At 38.9% G+C, this 23,323-nt stretch overlaps 2 protein-coding genes across 3 annotated transcripts; one reads left to right on the top strand and one right to left on the bottom strand.

The window, feature by feature from the left end:
* The first annotated feature begins 13,064 nt into the window (after window positions 1-13,064).
* Window positions 13,065-15,233, top strand: LOC103405428 (ankyrin repeat-containing protein At2g01680-like). The gene is made up of 3 exons (XM_008344425.4): window positions 13,065-13,415; window positions 13,499-13,914; window positions 14,002-15,233. Exons 1-3 carry the CDS (start codon window positions 13,115-13,117, stop codon window positions 15,172-15,174), a joined length of 1,890 nt encoding a protein of 629 aa, XP_008342647.1. The 5' UTR covers window positions 13,065-13,114; the 3' UTR covers window positions 15,175-15,233.
* Window positions 15,234-15,289: 56 nt separating this feature from the next.
* LOC103405429 (protein FAR1-RELATED SEQUENCE 5-like) lies at window positions 15,290-19,460 on the bottom strand. 2 transcript variants are annotated; one of them, XM_008344426.4, is made up of 5 exons: window positions 19,233-19,460; window positions 16,327-18,567; window positions 15,943-16,050; window positions 15,714-15,815; window positions 15,290-15,629 (listed from the first exon to the last, which is right to left on the bottom strand). In XM_008344426.4, exons 2-5 carry the CDS (start codon window positions 18,562-18,564, stop codon window positions 15,567-15,569), a joined length of 2,511 nt encoding a protein of 836 aa, XP_008342648.1. In that variant the 5' UTR covers window positions 18,565-18,567; window positions 19,233-19,460; the 3' UTR covers window positions 15,290-15,566. The 2 variants fall into 2 exon arrangements, with proteins under 2 accessions (XP_008342648.1, XP_008342649.1); XM_008344427.4 differs by having other exon boundaries at window positions 15,943-15,972.
* Window positions 19,461-23,323: the final 3,863 nt, after the last annotated feature.

The following is a 23,323-nucleotide window of genomic DNA, read 5'->3' as shown; positions in this document are numbered from 1 at the left end:
TGCTCTTGATGCTGCGCTAAAGAGAGTTTGATCTTCAATCAGGGGAGTATTACGTTTTAATCATTCTTTTTATGATTAACTTATTATTTTATTGAATTGATCTACATGCCATTGATTCAATTTAATTTTTGTGTTGAACGTGATACAACGCATTGGAGATGCAATTCTGGCTTTCTGAAAATGATCTTCCACAAATTCAAAGGCTCAGTTGTTTTCTGCCAATCAAGTTCTTTTGAAATAAATTAAGTTATTTGAAATGACCATGAAGCATGAAAACATTCCCAATAATTCATGAACCCCCTATATTATATTTTCTTTCTGTATATATATATTGTATATTTTCATATATTTGTCAATATATATACATGTTCATGCATTATGCAATTATGAAATCGATATGTGGAATTTGTGAGTCAAAGAATCGAAAGAAATTAGAAGCAATTAAGGTTTTTTTGGGAAAAATCGCGACTGAGCCGCCGTCGCGCCATGCTGAGCTGTGACAAGCTAGCAGCTTATGCTAGTGTCACAGACGATGTCAACATAACATTTGTCTTGCATCAGCAACCTATGTTTAAGCTTGCTGCTTGCATATTGGACCATGCCTAATTGCCTTGGTTTCTTGGTGCTAGGCTTCATGCTCGCAACCCAGGACAAGAAGCCAGTCTTTAGCTGGGATTCTCACATCTCTTACCCAAAACCAGTGCATGCTGGTTTTTTGCTCACCCTCGCGCCTTATGCCCCACTTCCAACAACGGTTATGTTGCTGGGGTCTTCCCAACACACGGCCCATAGCCTGCAACCATATCTGGGTTGCCTATGCAACCTGCTCGAGCCTGTAGTTGCAGCCTCTGCTGTAAGGCCAATTGTGAACAACAGTAAGCAATCCAATGTTGTGCTGCCTCTTGTTCTCGGCACAAAGTCATTTTTTATTTCCTTTCCGGACCCGATGCCATATTTTGGCATCCTCCGCTTTTTAACCATACCCAAATATTGTGGAGACGTTTTTGGTTAAAGCCATACTAGGCTATATTTTCTTAATCGTTTAGCCTAAAGCCATCTAAAGTCAATATGACTTGAAGTCATTATTTTGCTTCTACGATCGAGTCCGAATGGTCTTGATCTATTGAATTAATTAAAGTGACCAACAATCAATTAATTTGACAAGACATCCAAAATTATTGGCCTAAAGCCCACTTTTGGATATTAACGATTCAATATTTTATTTCTTTTCTTTGAACCTCTGGCTTACTTTCGTAGTCCCGAAGCACTCGCACTTGAGTTCCTGAATCAACTCAAATCCACTACACTTAGTTGTGTATTGCATTCTCTATTCTTATACATACCTTATTTTTATGAACTTGAAGTTCATAACTAAACTCAAACTTGTAGTTTCAATAATTTAGTGCCATTGATACCTTGTTTTGGTTGGAGTCTACCAAATGGTGATACGTAATTTTAGCTGGGGTCCACCGAAATGTATGCTCTACTTCAGCAGAGGTGTACAGAACAGAGCCCTCCAGCTTTGGTTGGAACCTTTCAAAAACGTTTGTCTCTCTCACCCATTTTTGAGTTTATTTTACAATGCATGATAAAACAAAGCTTGCCAAGGTGTGGCATCACACTCGAAGCGTGATCCTTGGTACCTAAGACCTAAAACTTAAAGAATGAGGGATATTGTTCTCAAACCTCAACCCTGCATAATGTACTTCTGTCTTGATGGAAGAGATCATTGGTTACACACTTGTTCGTGCCCTTACCAATGTCGTTGAGGAGTACCATTCTCGTAGTCAATATATGAGACTAAGTTTACTCCACCGAACACCATTGGAAGATCAGAATTTTGACATGAATGGTCTTGTTGGCCGAATCCCCTTAGTAACTTTGGTTTACATTGTGAACATTTTTCTATGTTCTTGGATTCAAGTTAGGTGTTTGTTTTAGTTGTTAATGTTATTGATATTATCCTCGAATATGAGTTAATCGAATCATGTTTCTTAAATACATATGATCGAATTCAATTAAACATGTGATTAGGTACGAATATGGGAAAGTTAGTTGTTTGGATGAATGCGACACTACGCACACTAACTTTATGCCTAAATCAAAGCTCTAGTAACGACTTTAGGTCTATCCAACCTGATTAAGAGCATTGGCACTCTCCTCATTGTATGAATGGTATTTAATTTCCATTTAAAAGACCTTATATTTTCCACGTTCGGGATTAATGTCGATGAGTTTTAAAGATATTCAAGATGACAATGATTATGAATGAAATCAGTGATGAAAATAGAGAGGAATATCTTTGCACCACCTCCAAAATACAAAGCCCGAAGCTATATTTTAAGGCCAATGAGCTGCCTCCCACCTAGTACATGCCACATATGGCCGGCCTGTAGCCAGGTGATTTAAGCAGTTTACTTGCTTTGGCATGACCATTTGGGACACTTCAGTCGAACAATGATACTACGACGTATCACCTTACCCGAGGTAAGGATCCTGTGATTAAAAGCACACTTTGCCAAGCTTGCTCATTAGGGAATTTGATTTTCTATATCTTCCCTCATAAAGATGCGAAATGACCCTCTTTTCCTAGTGGATTCAAGGAAATATATATGAACTAATCCAACAAATGCAGAGCATATAAATATATATGGTTTTGGTTAATGAATCAACAAATTGGTCACATGTTTGTCCATACACATTGTTGCTAAACCTCCTGGCCAATTTTAAGGGTTCACCACCCTAATTATCCAATAAAGTCTAGGTTTTCGATAAAGTATGGCATGTCTTTTGGGTTTATAATTGGACATTGAATTTCCATGTTCACCCTAAAATAACCTCGTAGAGTGATCATAAATCGCAATAGCGGATAGCCAATCAATCTGTTCTTGGCTTAAAGCATAACAAATCACTCAGTTCATAGGATTCAGTTCATCAGAAAAGGAAGATCACGGCACAAAATGAATCCATACTCAATCACTGTCTCAAATCATTTCCATCTCATGAGATTAATCTGGATTACTCCCGAGACTTGAAGTCTTTGGTCTAATATACTAGTCAGGATGAGATAATGGAATTGGAATGAGATTATCATCGATGATGTTTTCACTTATATGGTAGCTACCGACATAAATGAAAAACAATGATATCAAACTATGTTCTATTGATTAGTGACAATGCAGAACTAATTAGACAACTAAAATTACAATCTAGGTTTAAATTCCTTACCAAAGTGTTTTTGGACTTGTAGTTCATACACTACCCAAGGTAACTCTATTGTGTTACAAGTGGGTGTAATGAGATGAATGAAATAGTATGACATGATGCACGCCTTACGGTTCAAGGTTTCTCTCAAACGCCCTGTGATTGATTATAGCATTATGAATGTGGTTAGTGTTTCTCCATGGGGATACTAATATGGAGATTTACATGTAAGTTCCTGAAGAATTACATGGACTGGTTCAAATAGTTCCAAACCACGAAACACCCTCTCAACTCGTTTGAGACGTTCATTATACGAATTATCCGACAGATGTGGTATACCCGTTTAAGTGATAATTTGATCAGTCAGGGGTATGAAATTATGCCCTTACATGTTAAACTATGAAGTTTTATTCAAAATTGCTAGAGTTGCATTTTATGCCAATTACATGCATCTCACTAAGACTCTGGAAGAGCTTGAGAAAACTGTCTCGCATCTAAAGACGAAATTTAAATAAAGGATCTTAGGAAAACTCTTTTATGCTTTGACCTAAAGTTCAAGTGTTGTCCTGACGGTATGTTGGTCCACCAGTCGAACCACACCCCAAAGGTGTTACTTTTGAGTATACCTATGATCTTCCACATGCTATATATAATGAGACATTTGAAGAGGTTATGGAATCCGAAGTTCCATATTTGAGTTCAACTTTGCACTTTGTTGTACTTAGCTCATTGCTTTAGATAGGACATCTCTTTTCATGTTGATCTATTAGTAAAGATCCAAAACTGCGCCTACACGCAGCCACTGAATTGGTATTAAATACATTTTTCTACTACCCTGAAAGGTACTACGGATTTGGGCTTGTTGTGGATAATTGCAAGTGTACAATATCATCCAAGTAATATAGTGATAAGTAAAATGTCATTTTAACAAGGATCAGATTAATCTAAATTTACTATTGCGATTGACTTCAAACTAAAATTAAACAAAAGAAGCACCTATGATCACAAATTCAAATATGTAAAGAAACGAAACAAAAGTAAAATAACAATTAATTAAACACGAAGTAAACGTGAATGAATTGTAAAAGATTAATGTATGGAAGCACTAGGACATCAGGTTCCTCATTCTCAATCCCATCTAATCTTGTTATTCATATTAACATCAATTATTCCCATTTTGCTAGCAATTGTCCCTTGATTCGTCAATATTTCCTATCAAAATATACTAATCGTCTTTCTAACTATATACCCATGCTATGTCTAACCACAAATATATATAACCGAAACCCTTTACGCTTAATGAATAATTATACGATACTACATAAATCATAACCAGGATGTCTACTCGATTATGTAATTCATGGTAATTGTTATGAAAAGCAATCTACTAAACTCAACCTATCAATCACAATTTAGTTCTTCATACAAATAATGGCAAGTTATTTGATAACAACGAAGCATAATAATAATTACTCAACATGAAAATAATTGAAATTAATATAAAATAACGAGAATTAAATGTTCATGATAAGAGTACACCCTAGTCCTAGCAAAATGACTTAAATCATGATTAAACTAATGACAAACCTGGATGAATTCGATGACATGGAATAAATCTTGAACTCTAACTTTGTATTTGAGTGTGTGTACGTGTTGGGAAGTCTTGGAGCCTCTGTGGAGTTGTAAAAATGCCGTTTGTATGTGCGCGTGAGATGATGGAGAGTCTAGGTTCTCACCTCCTTATATGTGCTGTAACTCCCCATGTAAAATTGTTTCTTTTCTTTTTGATCCACCTACCTTCTGGAATCTCAAAAACCTAATTCCTTTTGCGAAAAGGACATTGCCACATGCCTTGCACCGCCTGGTTATATTGGGTTTCCTTTAATGATCCAATTCTCTATATGCTGCACTATTCCATTCTTTGCTCTAGCCTAGCAGTTCACAATCACATCTCATTTGGTAATTCTTTGTGTTTCTCTAATTTAAGCCTCCAGTTCCATGCTTTATTGACGAATTATCTTTTCTACAAAAACTCACACAAGACACATTAAACTCACCAATTTAATATAAAATCATAATTAAATAGTAAGTAAAAGAGGTATAAAACATGCATATAATATCAACCTAACAAGGCTTATCCCAATGCATCCTGAACCGATTCGACCCCCTTGGTCCTCGAAATGATGCTTGCCTTCTTTGTTATGCTGACGCATGTTACTTGTCAAATCAGCACAAGGCACATCCTCAAATGGTTATGTCTTTACTGTTAGGGATATCGCAACATCTTGGAGGTCCATGATATGACCTTAGTTGCGAAATCTTTGAATTGTTCCAAGACTCACCTTACTTCACTACGCCACACGTAAGACATGGTTGAGAGCTCTTGTTGAGCATATTCGAAGTACTAGCTATTTTCATCCATCATTGAGTCCCGACAACGATCCATGAAAACTATGCTGCATGTATCAACCCGACCAAGACATGATACATCAACGAAGTCAACGCCAAGCCATATAGCATCTACATCTACATCAGCAAAGCATCAGGAGCTTGAAGTCAAGCAAGCCGATCCAAGACAACCTTGCAGACCTCTAACGATGTCACTGCCAAAGTCCACCTTCCAGAAGCTTGTCTAAGGAATTGGCATACCAAACTATTCATATGCAATGCTTGTAGTTCTCATTTGGAAGTTTTGTCAAACTCAAGATTAGTATCTAGAAGTATACCCACTGGATTTTAATGTACTCTTTTTTCTTACGATTAGGAGCATTTTTTCCACTGGATTTTTGCTACCTAACTAGGTTTTGACAAGGCACCCATCCTGGGATGGTCATACCCTTGTGAGTTCTTCTATTTGAGTCCATATGACGTTTAGTTTTGACATAATGCAACTTCTCACTTTTCTTCTTAGTCTATGGGTTTCCCACCTTAGGTTATAGCATAGCGAGGTTTTGTGAGTTATACCTTTTATGCATTCTTCCGTTGATTTGATACTCACTTTCGTTCATTGTGTTGACAACTTCATTAACTATACTTACTTCACCGCTGAAGATCTAATGTGCCATTTGTTTGAGTGTTTAACACTCAAGGGGCAGTGTTGCAGTCCTATTATATTACAAATGTGATCGTGTAAATCCTATCTTATATGGGATATCTCTTACACTAGATATTATCCTATTGGAATTGTAATCTTATTGCGGTAAGAAACTTACCTTCCTACTATTATAAATAAAGACACAATGAAGTGAGATAACACACACCTTACAATTACACATCTCTCTCTTTCTCTCTATGCGCAGCACCCCCTCTCACTATGTCATTTATAATGATTTAGTAAATTGGACCTACAACACCTATAAATATATAAACATGTATTTGTTCTATTCTATTGAACTCACTAATAATCATGGTCATCTTGGACATGCAAAATCTGAAAATATATCTATCACCATAAAGATCGATCACAAAATGATTTGCAAAGTATATACCTTCAATTTTCCCGATTCTATTTTTCTTCTAGAAGCTTATAAATTGATTGAAGATAAGGAAACAGGAATAAAAATTAAACTACAGTAAACAGGGTTAGAAATTGAGTAGAAAATATAAATAAATTGCAATATCTAATAAATAGACTTTTGAGCTCAAACATTACGCGGTTGCGTGGTCATTTTATTTAATTATTAAGTTCAGATTGAATGAAACTCCAAAGGAAGTTTCTCCATTGACTTAACCATGGAGTCGAGTCCATTTGCAGGACCTTCTTCAAATCTCCTTTTCTTTTTCTTGCACCCATTTGCTCTGCAATACCCCATCAATTGACTTGTAGTCGTCAAGAAAGAGATTTCGTCTTGTTTTTGTTACAAAATGATAACTTTTTGCAATTTTTCTTCAATGTAACGTATTGTTTAATTATATGGAACATGAATGACTGAAATTGAGAATAGAAGATTTAACAATTGTAAAAATCAAATCTCAAACAAACAAAAAAAATTTATCCTACTAAGTAGTGTCGGCTGTATGAATTCTAGAACGCCACTATACTCGATTTTGGGCCAAGTCTTCCATTAGCCCTTGTGGATGCAAATTTCCGCTATCTTCTCCTTTACCGAAAATGCACCTACAAAATAATAACACATATGATTAAGGCTAAAAGCCTCACGCGCCCATGATGTATGGAGGGAGGACTTTGGCTGAAGAATCTCCGATGTTAAAGTTATAATTTGAAAGAGAATGTGTTTAGGAATTTGTGGGTAGAGAATGGCTTAGAATTTTAGTGGGAGAATAGGGTTATTTATAGGGGAGTGACCAGCCCTATTTGGAAAATAGGGGTTGGCCATTTATGGTCAAATTGTGAGTGTAATTGCAAGATATTATGTAAAATAATATATTGCAATTAACTTGGCAATTAAACCTAAATTGAATAGGAAAATTGGGAGTTACCTTTTGAATAAGGATTTGATGAGTGATGAGAGGGAATTGAATAAATAACGTTTTGATCACCTTTGACTCTTCCTTGATTGGGTCGTTATTGTCTGTTGCATGCGCGTGGGAATTCCAGTGTGCCTCGAGGGTAATTTTATCTTTTTTACCCAAAAGTCCACGTGTCACCTCCATAATTTTCTTGATTATTTTTTACTCCACAAATGCTCCCACACTTGTGGGCTGCTCGCAGGAAAGGGCATCAAGTGTAGAGATCTTCCCTTGCTTTAGGAAATGTAAGATTGTTTCCTATTTTGATATAAATTCCCACATTAATTGGAAATTAAATCCTTCTAGGAAAGGGAAATAAATCACTTCTAAAGTCTATTTAAGTCTACCTTTAGTAGATTAAATCAACTTCAGAGAGCAATTTATTCTACCCTACAAGAGAGAGAAAAGCTAAAGGATATTTGTTCCCCTTTTCCTAGCAATTTTTTTTCACTTGTCCATGCAAATGACCGTCATTCGTTGCTTTCTTCATCTTCACGCCGCACCAAGGTAAGAAAAATCAATTTTTCCTTGTCTTCGTAATTTTTTAGAGCCCTTGGGCTTGAAATTTGGCTCGACTGGGGCCAAGGATGTGTGAAAAGGTGGCTTGGAAAGACCATGGCACTGTTTACCGTGGGTAACATGGTGCGGCGGCGACTTGGCTTAGGCCGAGGGTTGGCGGAGCAAGCTTTGGGCTTGGCTCGTGGCTGGTTTGGGCTAAGGCGCTGGGGCGCTTGGGTCTGGGCCGTTGTGCTTGGGCTCAAGTTGGAGAGAAGAAGGGAGGCTCAAGCCTAATTCCTGGGCTAGCTTGTTGATGGATGGGCTTTAGCCCATGAAAAAAGTGAAAGAGTGAGAGAGGGAGGCGCGGAGGCACCGGCCCCCCTCCAATTAGATTGGGCCAAGAGAGAGTTTAGATCAGGCAGTGGGGCCTGATGCGTTGACATTTTTTTTAACTATTCTTCCTCATGTCTGTGTAGAATTTCTTCGAGCATGTATTCTTCAAGCCACAAGAGTGATAATGGTGTACCCCGTTGTATTGTCAAGGCGGGTCTTTGAGTAAAATGGGCTACTTCAAGGCTGCTCACTTCAAAATTAGCTCCAATGACTCATTCAGAGATTTCCTTGAAACATATACAAATGCCATTTCGTATGGGGTGCATGTGAAGTGTGTCAATGAAGGTAGCAGTCATGAGCCATGTAGTGGGGCTTGGAGAGCCATCAAGTTTCACCCCTACTACTTCATGTTGAAATTTACTTTTCCCATGCCGCGTTTCTTCTAATAAGTGCTTTGCTCCATGAAGTGTGCCCCAACTCAATGTTCTCCAAATACGGTCTGTGTGATAGTGGGATTCCTCCACCTAAGCTAATTCTTTGACTTGGATCTGACCATCAACGAATTCTAGTACTTTTTTTACATAGGCCATATTGATGGAATTAGGCAGTTGCGATCCCGCCATAGGCTTTTCGATCATTCAAGCAAGGGAGATCATGACTGGGCCAAAGAAACTTTGGAGATAAGTGGAGAGTGGGAGTTTAATTCTTCCCCTGAGCTATGAGTTATGACGATTTTCACCACCATTAAGTTGACTACTTAGTTTCTAAGCTGTTTTATGCTTTTGCTGAGTTGCTATCTGATTTGTTGATTATTCTCCTCAACTTATGTCGATTTGAAATTCGGCTTAACTCTCAAGACTTATCTAGATATGAAGAAGGTGCATGTTGCTTTGGGTATCCCTGCTAAGTATCGTGAATGGCGCTAGCTGCTTAGTCCTCTTCGCCGAGAGAAATGTGGGATACCCGTGAAAGAGGAGATAAAGCGAATCAAGTGGAGGCATTAGCTCGTCTGATCGCCGTTGTGGAGCCTGCTGTGAATGAAGGTGGAAAGAAGAGATTTTCCCCGCCTGCTCAAAAGATGCCGGCCAAGAAAAAGCTAAAGACTTCATCTACTGCTCGTGAGGGTCCGCATGTTGCCGATAGGCTTGTGATTGACTTGACTTCTTCTAAAGAGAAGAAAGATGGGGTTGCTAGATCCGAGTTAGTGATGACTGCCATTCCAAAGGCTAGTACGATTGGTGATAGGATTGCTTAGTGTAGAGGTTCTATCATGCCCTCAGTGCAGAAATTTATGCCAAGATGTCTGTTGGGAGCTAATTCTAGTTCACCTTTGGAGAGGCTTGCTACTATGAAGAGTGATAAGGTGGACTCCGTGGCTAAATTTGCATGTTCCTCTTGCTATTAAGGCTGGTTCGCCTATTGAGAAAAAGGAGATTGCTCGCGTGGGCAGTTATGAGAAATCCACCAAGCTTGTTTCTGGAAAGGCTGCTGAGATCTGTGCGCTTTTAAAGCCAGATTTGCTTGAAGACATGGACGCGTGTGTCAAGCTTGTTGATGGTGTTAAAGAGGTTATTTGTCTAAGTTCCTTTGCGAAGCATACGACATAATGTAGAAGGACTGCTCTGCTCGCTTTGTAAAGTGGTGGCGAATATCTTGCACATGAGAGCGTTGTTTTTTTGGTAAAGGACCATTATGCTTCGGTAGTGCTTCAAGTGTCTCTTCGGGTCACCATCTCATTTCAAAGATGTAAAATGTGGCATGCTAAACTTGTGTAGAGGCTCTGCCTGCTGGATCTCATTTGTGAAATATGACCTACTTATGTTGGTCATGTTTTGTCGTAATGCTTCGTCAGTGACCTCGTTGTGTTGGAAATCGTGTAATTGCTCAGACATGAGCCTTTCTACTTCATCTTGAATTTAACTTTGTTGGGGGTAGTGGAGCTCTCGGCTACCCCCAGTCGTGACCTACAGGTCTAAGTTGCTCTTTCATATGTTCGACTCGTCTATGTTATGGCTATGGTGCAAGTGGTATGTTCCTAGTAGGTAAGCGAATTTCTCACAGACTATTGGTTGAACTTAAGCCAGATTTATTGACTGCTTCTCTCCGTCCATAATGCTGCCTACTCCGATGTGAGGTGGATGAAGCTTCTTACGGGCCTAGCCACGGATGAACACTTAACTTGTAAGGTTGCTTATGTTGATTATCGGAGTGTGGCCCTAACCATGAATGTATACTCATTCGTAGGCCTAACTTAGAGTACATGCTCATCCGAGCGCTAAGACGAGAATATACGCTATCTCAAAGGCCCATTTGGGAGTGTACACTGCCAGAACACTCGGTTCGTGACTGGTCGAATGGCTGCTTGCCAGGGCGCTACTAGAGAGGTACGTTGCCTGCCCTTGTCTTACTTTAGGACACCTCATCTAGGGCACATTGCATCTCAGTACACTACAAGAGCTGATTCACCAAGGTCGTTTGCTGGACAAAGGCGCTTGTCAACTTTATGACTTGTCGAGACAAGTGTTGTTCACCATTTGGGTTGGAAGAGCTAGAACGGTATGCATCTCCTTGAGTAGTGGAAGTGTAATGGACTCTGGGCGCGAGATTTGAGTTGGGATATGTCAAATTTAAAAAGAAATTAGGTGAAAATACCCCAGTTTAATCGTCGGTCTAGAAATCTGAAATAGGGACGGTTGAACCTATCTTGGACTAGTTTGGGCTACTAAGAGGGCCACGAGAGTGGGCCAGACCTTAGGTTGAACCACGAAAGCGGGTGGGGTCACAAGCACGGGTTGGACTGTGGGCGCAGGCTGGGTTGCTAGAGCGCATGGGCACTGGGCTCCCCTTGGCGACGTCTTGGGCCTGCAGGTCTTGGGCAGCTGCCTTAGCAGCTGCGATTGCAGCTTAGGCCTACTTATGTTGGGTCGTGCTGGGCTCCCTTGTGGTGCGAGCTTGGGCTCACTGCTGCAAGGTGGCATGGGCCTGGGCTTGCAACTGCAAGGTGATGTTTATACCGTGGGCTTGGGTCTCACTGTGAGCTACCATGGTGGCTGCTACCGTAGTGGTTGCAGTTGGCATAGTCACGGTGGTGCCCCGTGGGATTGGTGCTACTCCACTCGTCGTCGCGTTGAGCTTCGTGGATCGTCATGGTGGGGTTATGCCTTGATCTCCATCACTTGGTCTAAATCCTTGAACGTAGAAAGTTCCTATCGTTGTGGTTTCCGAATTTCTAGTCATTGTACTTTTCTTTTACGTTTATTCAAAAAACTTTATAAAACAATTCTAGGAATAAGAACGTACGAAAAATCTACAAATGAACAAGAAATGGAAACTTTCAATGCGAGAGTCTTCTTCGAGTGTGTGAATCAAGACTCTCAATGAAAACACCAATTTGTGGATGCAAATTTCGGCCATCTTCTCCTTTGACGAAAATGCACCTGCAAAATAATAACACCTAAGATTAAGGCCAAAAGCCTCACACACCCACGATCAATTAGGGGGGGCTTTGGCGGAAGAATCTTTGATGCCAAAGTTAGAATTTGAAAGAGAATGTGTTTAGAAATTTGTGGGTTGAGAATGGCTTAGAATTTGAGTGGGAGAATAGGGCTATTTATAGGGGGAGTGACCGGTCCTATTTCGAAAATAGGGGTTGGCCATATATGGTCAAATTGTGAGTGTAGTTGCAAAATATTATGTGGAATAATATCTTACAATTAACTTGACAATTAAATCTAAATTGAATAGGAAAATTTGGAGTTACCTTTTGAATAAGGAATTGATGAGGAGTGATGAGAGGGATTTCAATAAATACCATTTTGATCACCTTTGACTCTTCCTTGATTGAGTTGTTATTGTCCATTGCATGCGCGTGGGAATCCCAGTGTGTAAGGGTAATTTTGTCCTTCTTACCCAAAAGTCCACGTGTCGCCTCCATATATTTTCTTTGAGTCTCTTTCCAAGTCTTCCTAGATCTTCATTTGCCCTTTTACCCTGAGCCCCAATCTCATAATCCTATCTTCCAATTAGAGCATATATAGGTCTTCAGTTCACATGAACAAATCACCCGATTTTCTCTCATCTTATCCTCAACTATGGCCATTCCTACTTTACCTCGGATATCCTTGTTCTCAATCTTGTCATTTCTCGCATGCCCACATCTAACGAATCATTCTCATATCCGCTACACTTTTTTTGCAAATGTTGATGCTTAGCGTCCAACATTTTGTGCTATAACATTGTTGGCCTATAAAATTTTTCTTTGAGCTTCAGATGCATACGTCGGTTGTAAAACACAACCGATGTGCCATTAGACGCTATGTAGAATTGAAGTGGGAATGCGTTTGTAAGTATTATCATCTTTTCCAACACGAATTTTCTTTGAAGATACAAAGACAACTTAATATAGGGACACAATTTATATCCTTTATCAATTTGTCAACGTTTACCAACTTTTGTGTGATCCCTCATGCCCCAGTAGTTGCAGTAAACTTTCGAAGCATCTTCCTTTTCTTGTCTTTTCTCTAGACCTAGTTGCTTTTAAGTACGTTGGGTAACTGCTACAATTCTCAAACAAAGAAAGAAATTGGAGTTCGAATCTTACAAAGTTGCAATGAGTTTGTTCAAAAACAAAGAGCCAATGGAGGGAAACGACGCATTTATCACCACGTCTCAAATTCCGGATAACTTGAGAGGGTTGCAACTTACAACCTTGGAAACTCAAAAGGTCTATATGGCTTGTCGAATGGGGAACGCTCAAGCCTTGAAGCTTTTACTAGATGCCAATCCCGGATTATCTAGTACGCTGAACACGAAAGACAAACTGTCCTTGGCCCTGCTCAAAGAGTCTGGGATGCTAGGGTTAGGGAAAGATCAAACATGTATCCATGTGGCTGTGTCCGGTGGACATATTGGTAAGTATCAAAATTCTCTCTTTCGAATTTAATTTGTTTTTTGGTACAATTTCTTAACTGAGTTTAGCTAATCTTTTATGCAGATGTTGTTAAAGAGTTGCTAAGAGTCTGTCCTGAGCTTGCTCGTGTGGTTGATGAGAATGGAAATTCGCCGTTGCACTATGCGTCTTGCAAAGGGCACAGGGAGATAACGGGGATGCTGCTGAGGATTGATCCGAACCTTGCGCAGGAGTACAATAACAACGGACACACGCCATTGCATTTGGCAGTAATAAACTACAAAGTTTCAGTCCTTCAAGTGTTTGTCTCTACGGCTAAACCGTCGTTCCAAATGGTGACGAAATCTGGTGAGACGGTATTTCACTTAGCTGTGAGATACGGCCAACATGATGCTCTGATGTACTTGACTCATGTCTGCGATGACACCGAGTTCTTTGATTGTCAGGATCTTCATGGTAACACCATCTTGCATCTTGCAGTTTCTGAAGCACAACATAAGGTGAGATATCAATGTTCATCAAACAAAGTTAGTGAATTTTGATCAGAAATTTACGATTTTAACTTGTTGATATTTCTTTTGCCGCAGATAGCAGAGTACCTAATCAACAAGAAAAGAACAGACCTCAATTATCGGAACCATAAAGGGTTGACAGCACTTGACGTCCTCAACGAGGCCAAGGACAGCGTGGAAAACATGCGTCTTCAAGCTATGCTCATAAGCGCGGGAGGGGAGACAAGGATTGAGTTGTTATCTCATTCACCGAGAGTAGAAACAGCCGGACCTCAATCAACGGAAGTCCTCGAAAACATGCCAAAAAGAGCGCAATTTGTTAAAGAGCATGAACTTCATCTGTCCGTTATAGATGAAGTAGCTTCCCCTGCCTCCAAGACCCCATCTAGTTTATCACCACCAACTAGAAAGTCATCTAGTTTGCCATCACCCCAATCGAGCAAGTCATCGCCAAAACTGCCGTCACCGCTTTCCAGCAAGTCATCGTCAAAACTGCCATCACCACATTCCAGCAAGTCATCACCTCAACATTCAGGTGGAGACGGATTGGATTATCAAACACAAAAGCCAGAGTTGTTCCCACCTATTGAGAGACAACAACACAAATATCCTAGCAGAAGGCACCAGTCGGAGTTTGATATTTTCTACAACCCCCGTAGGAGGCATCATAAGGTATATTCCGAGGCACTGCAAAATGCCCGCAACACTATAACGCTCGTTGCCATTCTGATTGCAACAGTTACTTTTGCTGCTGGTATCAGCCCCCCTGGCGGAGTCTATGAGGGTGGACGGATGAAGGGAAAGTCAATAGCAGGCAAAACGAGTGCTTATAAGGTCTTTGCAATAAGCAATTACGTTGCGCTGTTCACGTCACTCTCCATCGTGGTTGTTCTCGTCAGTATCATCCCCTATCGGAGAAAGCCATTGATAAGACTACTGTCGTTCGCTCACAAGGTCATGTGGGTAGCTGTGGCGTTCATGGCAACAGCTTATGTTGCTGCAACATGGGTGATCATGCCACATAGCCAGAAAAGAGAAATGGTGCTTGTAGTTCTACTGGCTGTAAGCATTGGCACGATCGGAACAGTCTTTATTGGTGTCGTTGTAAAGCTAGTTGATCACAGGCTGCGAAAATCGAAATGGCGAAAAGAAAGAAGAGAAAGAGGGGTGGATATTGAGGACCCCGAAACGGGAAGCCATAACTCAGATGTTGAGAGCACCTACAATCAAGGATATCACTCATACTGAATGTTTTCACCTCCACACCTTCAAAGAATTGATATGAACATCTAGTTTTCGTTATCATATATTTTATCCTACGGTAATCTTGACGTCGTGTCAAGTTCCTCAAGCTCGTACAATGTTGTATCCGAATTTGTTCCATGTAAATTCTCACCCAAACACCAGAAACATAGGAAAATTCAAGCCAATATATCCATTAATACAACTTAAAAGAGTAAAAGAGCATGAACTAAAAAACATAGGCGACTTCTACTGCTCCAATTTTCAGTATATGCGGCACAAAATCTCTAGATACGACATGTTACTCTTAACATTATCCACAAAACTATGGTTGATCCCCAAGCAGCTGTACATACAAAATCCATGAAACCCGTCAACTATTGGCATTCATTACGTGCTCAATTTCCTGACTCTTTGCCTCCCTTACTTGGTGAACAGTGATTATGATGCCTCGAAGGTTCCTACAAAATATTTCAACAGAAGTTTTAATGTAACAAAAATCAAGATCAAACGACATTCAACATGTCTTCACTTATACCAGTTACCTGACATAGTTGAGTGAAATGCATGTTATTGAGGAAACTTGGAGTGGCGCCAAAAGTTCTACTTGAATATGACGCTTGGTTTCCATTATCAACATACGACCCCTATCAATAGCACATGAGAGTGTTTTTGTAAGGAATTAAGACATCGGATTTTTGTACAATGATGAAGGAATAAAACTGAAAAAAAATTAAGGTAAATAATTTTCCATAATTCTTCCATTTAAGTTACCTGAAGACGTTGAGTGAAAGGCAGAGTACCCTGCAAATTGACAGTTGCACTTGCATCAAATCTATGACTTGGTAATGATACTTGGGTTCTAGCTCCAACAGAGGATCCCTACATATTAAATGCAGATGACATGAAAACAAAATGAAGAAATAAGTATAAAAATGTAAAAAGAAATACATTATCTCACGTGAGGTATTATTTCATGACATATGAAAAAGCCAATATTTGTGCTTACTAAGAATCGTACTTGAGTTACTTCAAACATTGGAAATTCATGTCCAATAACCAGTTTCTCTTTTAAATTGTCACAAAAAGGAAGGAAGCATAAGCAAACAAAATAATTGTAATTAGTTTAATCTGCTCAATAAATTTCATCAGAAGTACCTCTAACAGCCAATGTCTTGCTGCAGATTGTGTGCCTTTGGTTGGTGGTATATGCTTCTGAGTTTCCGCTGGCTCAGTCAGTCTACTACATGGGCATCTCGCTGTATACTTTCTTTTAACTCCACGTTCTTTTGTTATTTCACAATCATTGTGCTTTACCATTTTCACCTGGTTAGTTCCACCACTTTCTCCAACTAAAGCTTCGCCTTCTGAATTTTTATGAACAGGTACATTATCTAGGCCAAGATTTTTCTTCATTTCCTCTAAACTTTTAAGCAACTGAACTGACCAATCGTGTGCACATGCAGTTAACCTCTCATCTTCTGCTGCAAGGGATGCTATCTCACGAAAATTATGGCACAAATGGCTATAACGCTTCCCAGGAGACTCCTTTGGATTGTCGCTAGTTTCAATTCCATGGTAACTAGTGAGGCTCCTATCCCTTGCACCTCTTGTCCAGCGCTTCAATATGTAATCAGGTGGGATTGTTTTCACATTCTTCTTATCTAGCACTTTCAATGCATGAGAGCATAAAATCCCAACAAAAGTGAACTTCATGCAACTACAATTAACTGCTTGTGTTGAACTATCATATTTAACCAAATGCTCATGAGATCTATAACATACTTTGTATTCACTGGTCGTCCCAGACTTACCAATTTTATAGACACTGCAATTAAGAATTCCCATGTACTCTTTTTCAAAGAGTCTAAAAACTTCTGGGGTATAAACCTCCACTGCATGCTCTAACATCTCCACATTAATCACTGGTGAAGGTACGGTCTGCATCATCTTGAAATCAGCTTGTAATTCCTTATCTCGTCGATCTGCCAAAATATTCTCAAAATGTTCAAAGAAGCACAAAAGATCATGACTTGGCATCAAGTGTTTTTTCAACACATTGGTGATACTTTCCTTGTGTTGTATACTCATCAAGTCTGCAGTGAAAGTGTGTCGTTCATACACCAATGCCCATTTTTCCCTCACTTCATATATTTCTTTTAACCAATTATCCTCCTTGAGATCATACTTTTCAAGCATATCATTCCATGCAGAAAGCCATGCATCTTTATCCTCATATTCATATACACACTTGCTAAGATCACAAGCAAATTGCTTTGATGCATGAAACACATGGCTTAAATTCTTGGCAGCTTTCTGGTAAATATGCCAAGCACATAGCCGATGGTTAGCTTCAGGAAAAACTTCTAATATTGCCTCTGCCGTTGCAGCAGATTGGTCTGTAAGTATGGTCTTCGGTTGCTTCCCAGACATTGCAGCAAGAAAAGTCTCAAACAGCCACTTAAAAGAGTCTCTGCTATCATCATATAGTAAAGCTGCACCAAAAACTACAATTTGTTTATGGTGATTAACCCCAATCAATGGTGCAAATGGCCTACCATATTCGTTTATCTGATAAGTGGTATCAAAACAAACAACATCACCGAAGGCTTTATAATCACAAACTGAACGTGCATCTGCCCAAAATATATTTGTGATCCTATCATCCTCATCAAGCTGCACTGAATAAAAACAAGATGAGTTATCTTCACGCATATTTTGAAAGTATTGCAATATGGCCCCAGCATCTCCCTTTTCCATTTTTAACTTCCTCTTTCTCTGTAGGTAATTTTGATAATCGTTATCCCCGGAACCAAGATTCTCTTGCCCCTCAACTTCTCTACTCACTAGTTCCACTGTTTCTTTTATTGGTGACCTTGACTTTTCCCCGTCAGCAACATGGCCCTTTTGAGCTCTAGATAAACAACGATTAACCTTTAGCATGTGTTTCATGGGTGCTTTAATCAAATCATGATTATGACTTGCATTAAACGATATAATCTTAAACTTTCCAGTTTTCATGAGTAGGCAAACCATATGCGCTTCACAGCCAACCCTTGAACTTGGTAAAGAATAAGTTATACTCTCACACCGTTTATTATCCTTTCTCCGGTGACCTTGTTTTGAACAAACATAAGTTACCCTTGATACGAGACCCATCTTATTTGTCTTTCTATGATGCTTCCTCACGTCAAAACCGTGTTTTGCACCATACTTGACATAAGCTACGTATGCACTCTCATGAGAACTGAACTCGATTCCAAGTTTGAGATCTTCAGTCATCTCTTCAACTTTATCTGGATCATTAGATCTCAAAGAAGATCCGTTACCTTGCAAATCCACTTCTTCGCCGCTTAACGACTCACTACTTAACCTTGTGCTGTCATTTTTCTCCATAACCTAAATGTTAATCATCAATTAGAACGATATCAACGAACAGAAATTCTCCATACACAATAATACTATATGACTATCTCAAATTTCGATACAAATACTTCAATGTTAATCAAAATCCACCTTCTAGTGAATTCGATTCAGGCCTTTTCCATTAAGCGAATTAACAGCAATGCAGAACCAAGTAAATAAATAAATAAAACCCCAGATACAGAACCATCCAAAGATTTAGAGCTTGTTTGGAAATGTTTTTTAAATAACTGAAAGCACTTTTGCTGAAAATGTTTTTGAAACCAATCCTTAATAAAAATTCAAATGGATCCTAGAAAAGCACATTTCAGCAAGAAACACATATCTAGTTTCAATCATTTTCAAAGAATTTTCAAACAAGCCCTTAAACACTTACTATATTATCAAAAATCACACATTACAGTGAAATGCATAGTTGGTAGTAATAAAATTAATCAAAAAAATGAAATAAAGCTGGAATCTTTACATACATATAGAATTGTGGGTGTTATAATTTACAATAAAACACAGTAATATTAATCTAATAAATGAAAGAACGAGCTCAATTTGTTCATACCCCAATTTCCAAATGCGTTCGCCCCCACAAACTTCACCCACAGAAATCCAATGAAGGTTGTAGAAAAATGATTCGATAAAATTACCTTCAAAAACGACGAGTCGGCTATGGGTGATGCAAGTGCAATGAAGTCGTTGCGGTCGCCGGTCGTCGGTTTCCGATCTCCGACCGTCGGAAACGCAGGGGCGGGAGTTGCTGTGTTTGGGGCTGACTCACCTACAGGCTACAGGTACGAAAGGAGCGAGCTTACGAGTTTCTGATTTTTTTTTTTTTTTTTTCATTTTTTTAGGCGTTGAGATGAAAAATGAAAACAGAAAACAAAAGGAAGACACGTGTCGTAGAAAAAGGAAATTAAGACAGGTGTTAGGATACGAGTTGTTGATTACTAAAGCGTTGTCTATATACAGCCACAGCTGATTATATTTTTTCTTGATACTGCATAATTCTTTTTTGGACTTTTTTTTTATAAGCATAGTTAGTAAATTTTGTGTATAATGTGCGTATTATACACATACTTATGTTTTTTTTTTTTAAATATTTTTGTTTTCTGACATGTCTTAGTGGTTTGTTAAGGTCCACGTCATTTTAAAATACGATACACGTACTTACATACTTTAATATAAATTAGTTGGACACAATTTTAATAATAACATAAAATTTATTCTACACGTATCTTAACATATTACTGAAAAAATAAAAATAATCAATATTAAAATTTTGAAAATGAAATATATTTTTGCAAATATTCTGAATTAGACATGTATGTATTTTTCACATACTATATCATTTCTGCATTATACTAACTATAGATAGAGGTGAAAACAAATTAAAATAATTTTTAATTTTTAGTTTTCATTTTGTGGATTTCTTTTAAATCTCTTTCCACTCTCCTCCTCCACTATTCAACATCTCTCATTTCTCTCATGGGTTTCCCCTTCATACCTAACACAAAAATAAACAATAAATTAAAAACGGTTGGGAAACTAATTATAAAAATGAGTGAGAGAGGACGGATGACAGATAGAGAAGAGCTCAAGTGTGTAAGAATTGTATTTTCACCTCCTAGCTTTGTACCTTTATTTATTCTAATAATTATGGATTTTCTTGCCTTACAGCATCCCCAATAGGGCATCTGTCCTCCATGAGACTACTTGTGACAACCAGTCCTTAATTCTACGATTTTATAAATTTTAAAAGTGTGAATTTACAAAAATGCCCCTAGAGGCAAGGATTTTGACTTCTGTTAACCATTGTTTAGAAAGGTGTATGAATCATTCTTTTAGTGTATTTGCGTAGTACTCATTGCTACGAACTTGTTGGCTTAAGCGGAATCGAATTCGGGGCTACGGAGGAGATTTTACGAATTTACAAAGTTGAAGGGCCTTTTGGTAAATTCACAATTCTAGATATTTGGCCCTTAGTTATTTATTATTTTCAAATAAAAATGTTTATTTTGTGGGTCCCACACCCACTCCTCTCTCTCACCCCGTGTCTCTCATTCTTTTCCTCATTTTTGGGAAAACTCTTTATCTCTCTCTTCTAATACTCTTATCCCTCACCTTTCAATCATTTTAAAATATCTACCCTCTTTGTACAACCTATGTCGAGGACCAAACAACCACCATATCATCACTCCATCATGTCCGGTGAGATGGCCACTATCACAACCATGCTCGAGGACGCTATCTTTTCCCTTCTTTCATCTCTGTTTCCTACTTTATCTCTCTAAAACTATCTCACCTCAAACTTTCTTTACACTCCCCGTGCACAGTGTTAACCACCACTACTTGACCACTCCAGCGAAGTAGACCATTGGACCACCACCACATCTTATCCTTTCTTATCTTTATCAAGTTCAAACTGTGAACACCAAACACAAACATGGAGCTTGCACTGCATAGTGGCCATTGCCATTATTCATCATCATCTCCGACGAGTTCTCGTTGATTCCGACCAAGGTAGGCCTCGGGAACACTCTCTTTCCCTTCCTTTTCGATGTTTATGGAAGATCTTAGTGTTTAAAACTTGTTTTGGTAGGGTTCGTTGATTGAAATGATGAAATGAAGTTTTTCCAGATTTCTGGAAAATCTGACCGTGGTCATCAGGCCACTTTTAGGCCATTCCCCCTGTCAACTCTGACCACAATTGGACCTCAAACTGGTATAAACCTCTTCCCCACATTCCTAGCTTCTAGTTGGCTTTTGAATCACTGCATTTGGTTTAGATTTAAGCACGTTTTGAGTTCTGAAAGTTAGCCTAAAAACCTACAAAAACTCTGGGATTCAAGATGAAGGCATGTGTGGCGCGCGTGGCTGCCAATACAGCCACCTTGTGGTGGTGCGTGCGGCGACGCGTGGAGAAACCTGAGGTCCCTCTTTAGGTTTCTCAACGTGCCAAACCTGAATCCACCCTTTGTTTTCCAAAATTCAACTGTACGCTCACTTTGGATCCATTGTAGGTGTCAGTCATGTCCTAGATTACTATAGGTAATTAGGACTCGTATGTGTTGCGCATAACGTTAGTCTTCACATGATTGTAGTACTAGAGCGTATATCAATGTTACACCTAGTCTTATTCATGTCAGAATATCTTTGCATGAACTCGTGTGTCAGTATGTGTCGATTAGCACTTGATATAATATGTTTGCTTAAGCAAGATTATGTGATTATAGACATCGTGTGCTTACTTACGAAATATTGTGCCATATTGAATTCTTGATATTTTGCAAGCTATGGTAAGTATTGTCTTACTATACGTAGTATATATATTTTGGAAAATATACTGGTTTTATGGCGAGGGGTCATTATGTTTTTGTAAAGGTTTTTACAAAGCTTTGTTTTTAGGCCCACTCACCCTTATTTTTTACCTATCCAAGTTTAGCAACTGAACTTTTGTATCGACGAGGATTCTTGGCAAATTTGGTATTGGAGATTACCTTCGATGGTATAATTCTCAATCCACTCTACTGTACTTTACTTATGCTCTGACATCACGTGTGATGGGTTCATTCCTGCCAAGGAAATATGTAGATTTGAGACAAGTTGATGGCCCTAAAGAAAGGCTATTATATTGATTAGTTGTGCATCACGGGAGATTTACCTACCAATTCCACTATCATCGAGTCATTTCTACCAACCCTTTCGAGATAAAAAACCAGAAATATTTTTGATTTCTTGGCAATACTTGTTAGTATACCATCTATTAGAATTCCAACGAAGTTTACTTCGTCAAGATTCCAGAATTGTCTTGAGTGACAACCTGGTGCTAAAGTGGTAACACTTGAGGAAAGAACATATGTGGGACAACCACTTTTGGTCCTCGATAGCACTAATCTTTTCAAACACACTAATGATCATTCTAGATCTTCAAGAGGAAGATCGACTCCCGTTTAAGTCCGTTCTAAAGTAGATTATTAGCAAATTCCTTTTTCCAGCCTTAGGACAGTCTAACCAACACTAGTTTTCAAATTTTCTTTCGATGTTGTACTCATCATCTCATCACTACGAATGCATGAGCGCAAACGAAATCGAATTCGGTTTTAGATATTTGACCCTTAGTTATTTTATTATTTTCAAATAAAAATGTTTGTTTTGTGGGTCCCACACCCACTCCTCTCCCTCACCCCGTGTCTCTTATTCTTTTTCTCATTTTCGGAAAACTCTTTATATCTCTCTTCTAATACTCTTATCCCTCACCTTTCAATCATTTCAAACTCTCTACCTTCTCTGTACAACCCATGTCGAGGACCAAATAACCACCATATCATCACTCCATCTCCTCTAGCGAGATGGCCACTGTCACAACCATGCTCGAAGACACTTTCTTTTCCTCATTTTCTTCTCTATTTCCTTCCTTATCTCTCTAAAACTATCTCACCTCAAACTCTCTCTACACTCCCTATGCACAGTGTTAACCACCACTACTCGACTACTCCGATTAGTTAGACCATCAGACCATCACCACGTCTTATCCTTCTTTATCTCTGTTAAGTTCAAATTGTGAACACCGAACCCAAACATGGATCATGCACTGCATAGTGGCCATTCCTATTGTTCATCATATTCTTCGACGAGTTCTCATTGATTCCGACCAAGGTAGGGTTCGGGAACACTCTCTTTCCCTTCATTTTCAATGTTTATGGAATATCTTAGGGTTTTAAATTTGTTTTGGTAGGGT

Source organism: Malus domestica, chromosome 17, assembly GCF_042453785.1.
Source record: "Malus domestica chromosome 17, GDT2T_hap1".
NCBI lineage: Eukaryota > Viridiplantae > Streptophyta > Magnoliopsida > Rosales > Rosaceae > Malus > Malus domestica.
This window is presented reverse-complemented; position numbering and strand designations above follow the sequence as displayed.

Coding starts and splice junctions, on each gene's coding strand:
- LOC103405428 (XM_008344425.4), top strand. CDS start 13,115: ATGAGTTTGTTCAAAAACAAAGAGCCAATGGAGGGAAACGACGCATTT. Junction 13,416..13,498: donor TGTGTCCGGTGGACATATTG/GTAAGTATCAAA, acceptor TCTTTTATGCAG/ATGTTGTTAAAGAGTTGCTA. Junction 13,915..14,001: donor TTTCTGAAGCACAACATAAG/GTGAGATATCAA, acceptor CTTTTGCCGCAG/ATAGCAGAGTACCTAATCAA.
- LOC103405429 (XM_008344426.4), bottom strand. CDS start 18,564: ATGGAGAAAAATGACAGCACAAGGTTAAGTAGTGAGTCGTTAAGCGGC. Junction 15,816..15,942: donor CTTTCACTCAACGTCTTCAG/GTAACTTAAATG, acceptor TGCTATTGATAG/GGGTCGTATGTTGATAATGG. Junction 15,630..15,713: donor ATTTCACTCAACTATGTCAG/GTAACTGGTATA, acceptor AATATTTTGTAG/GAACCTTCGAGGCATCATAA.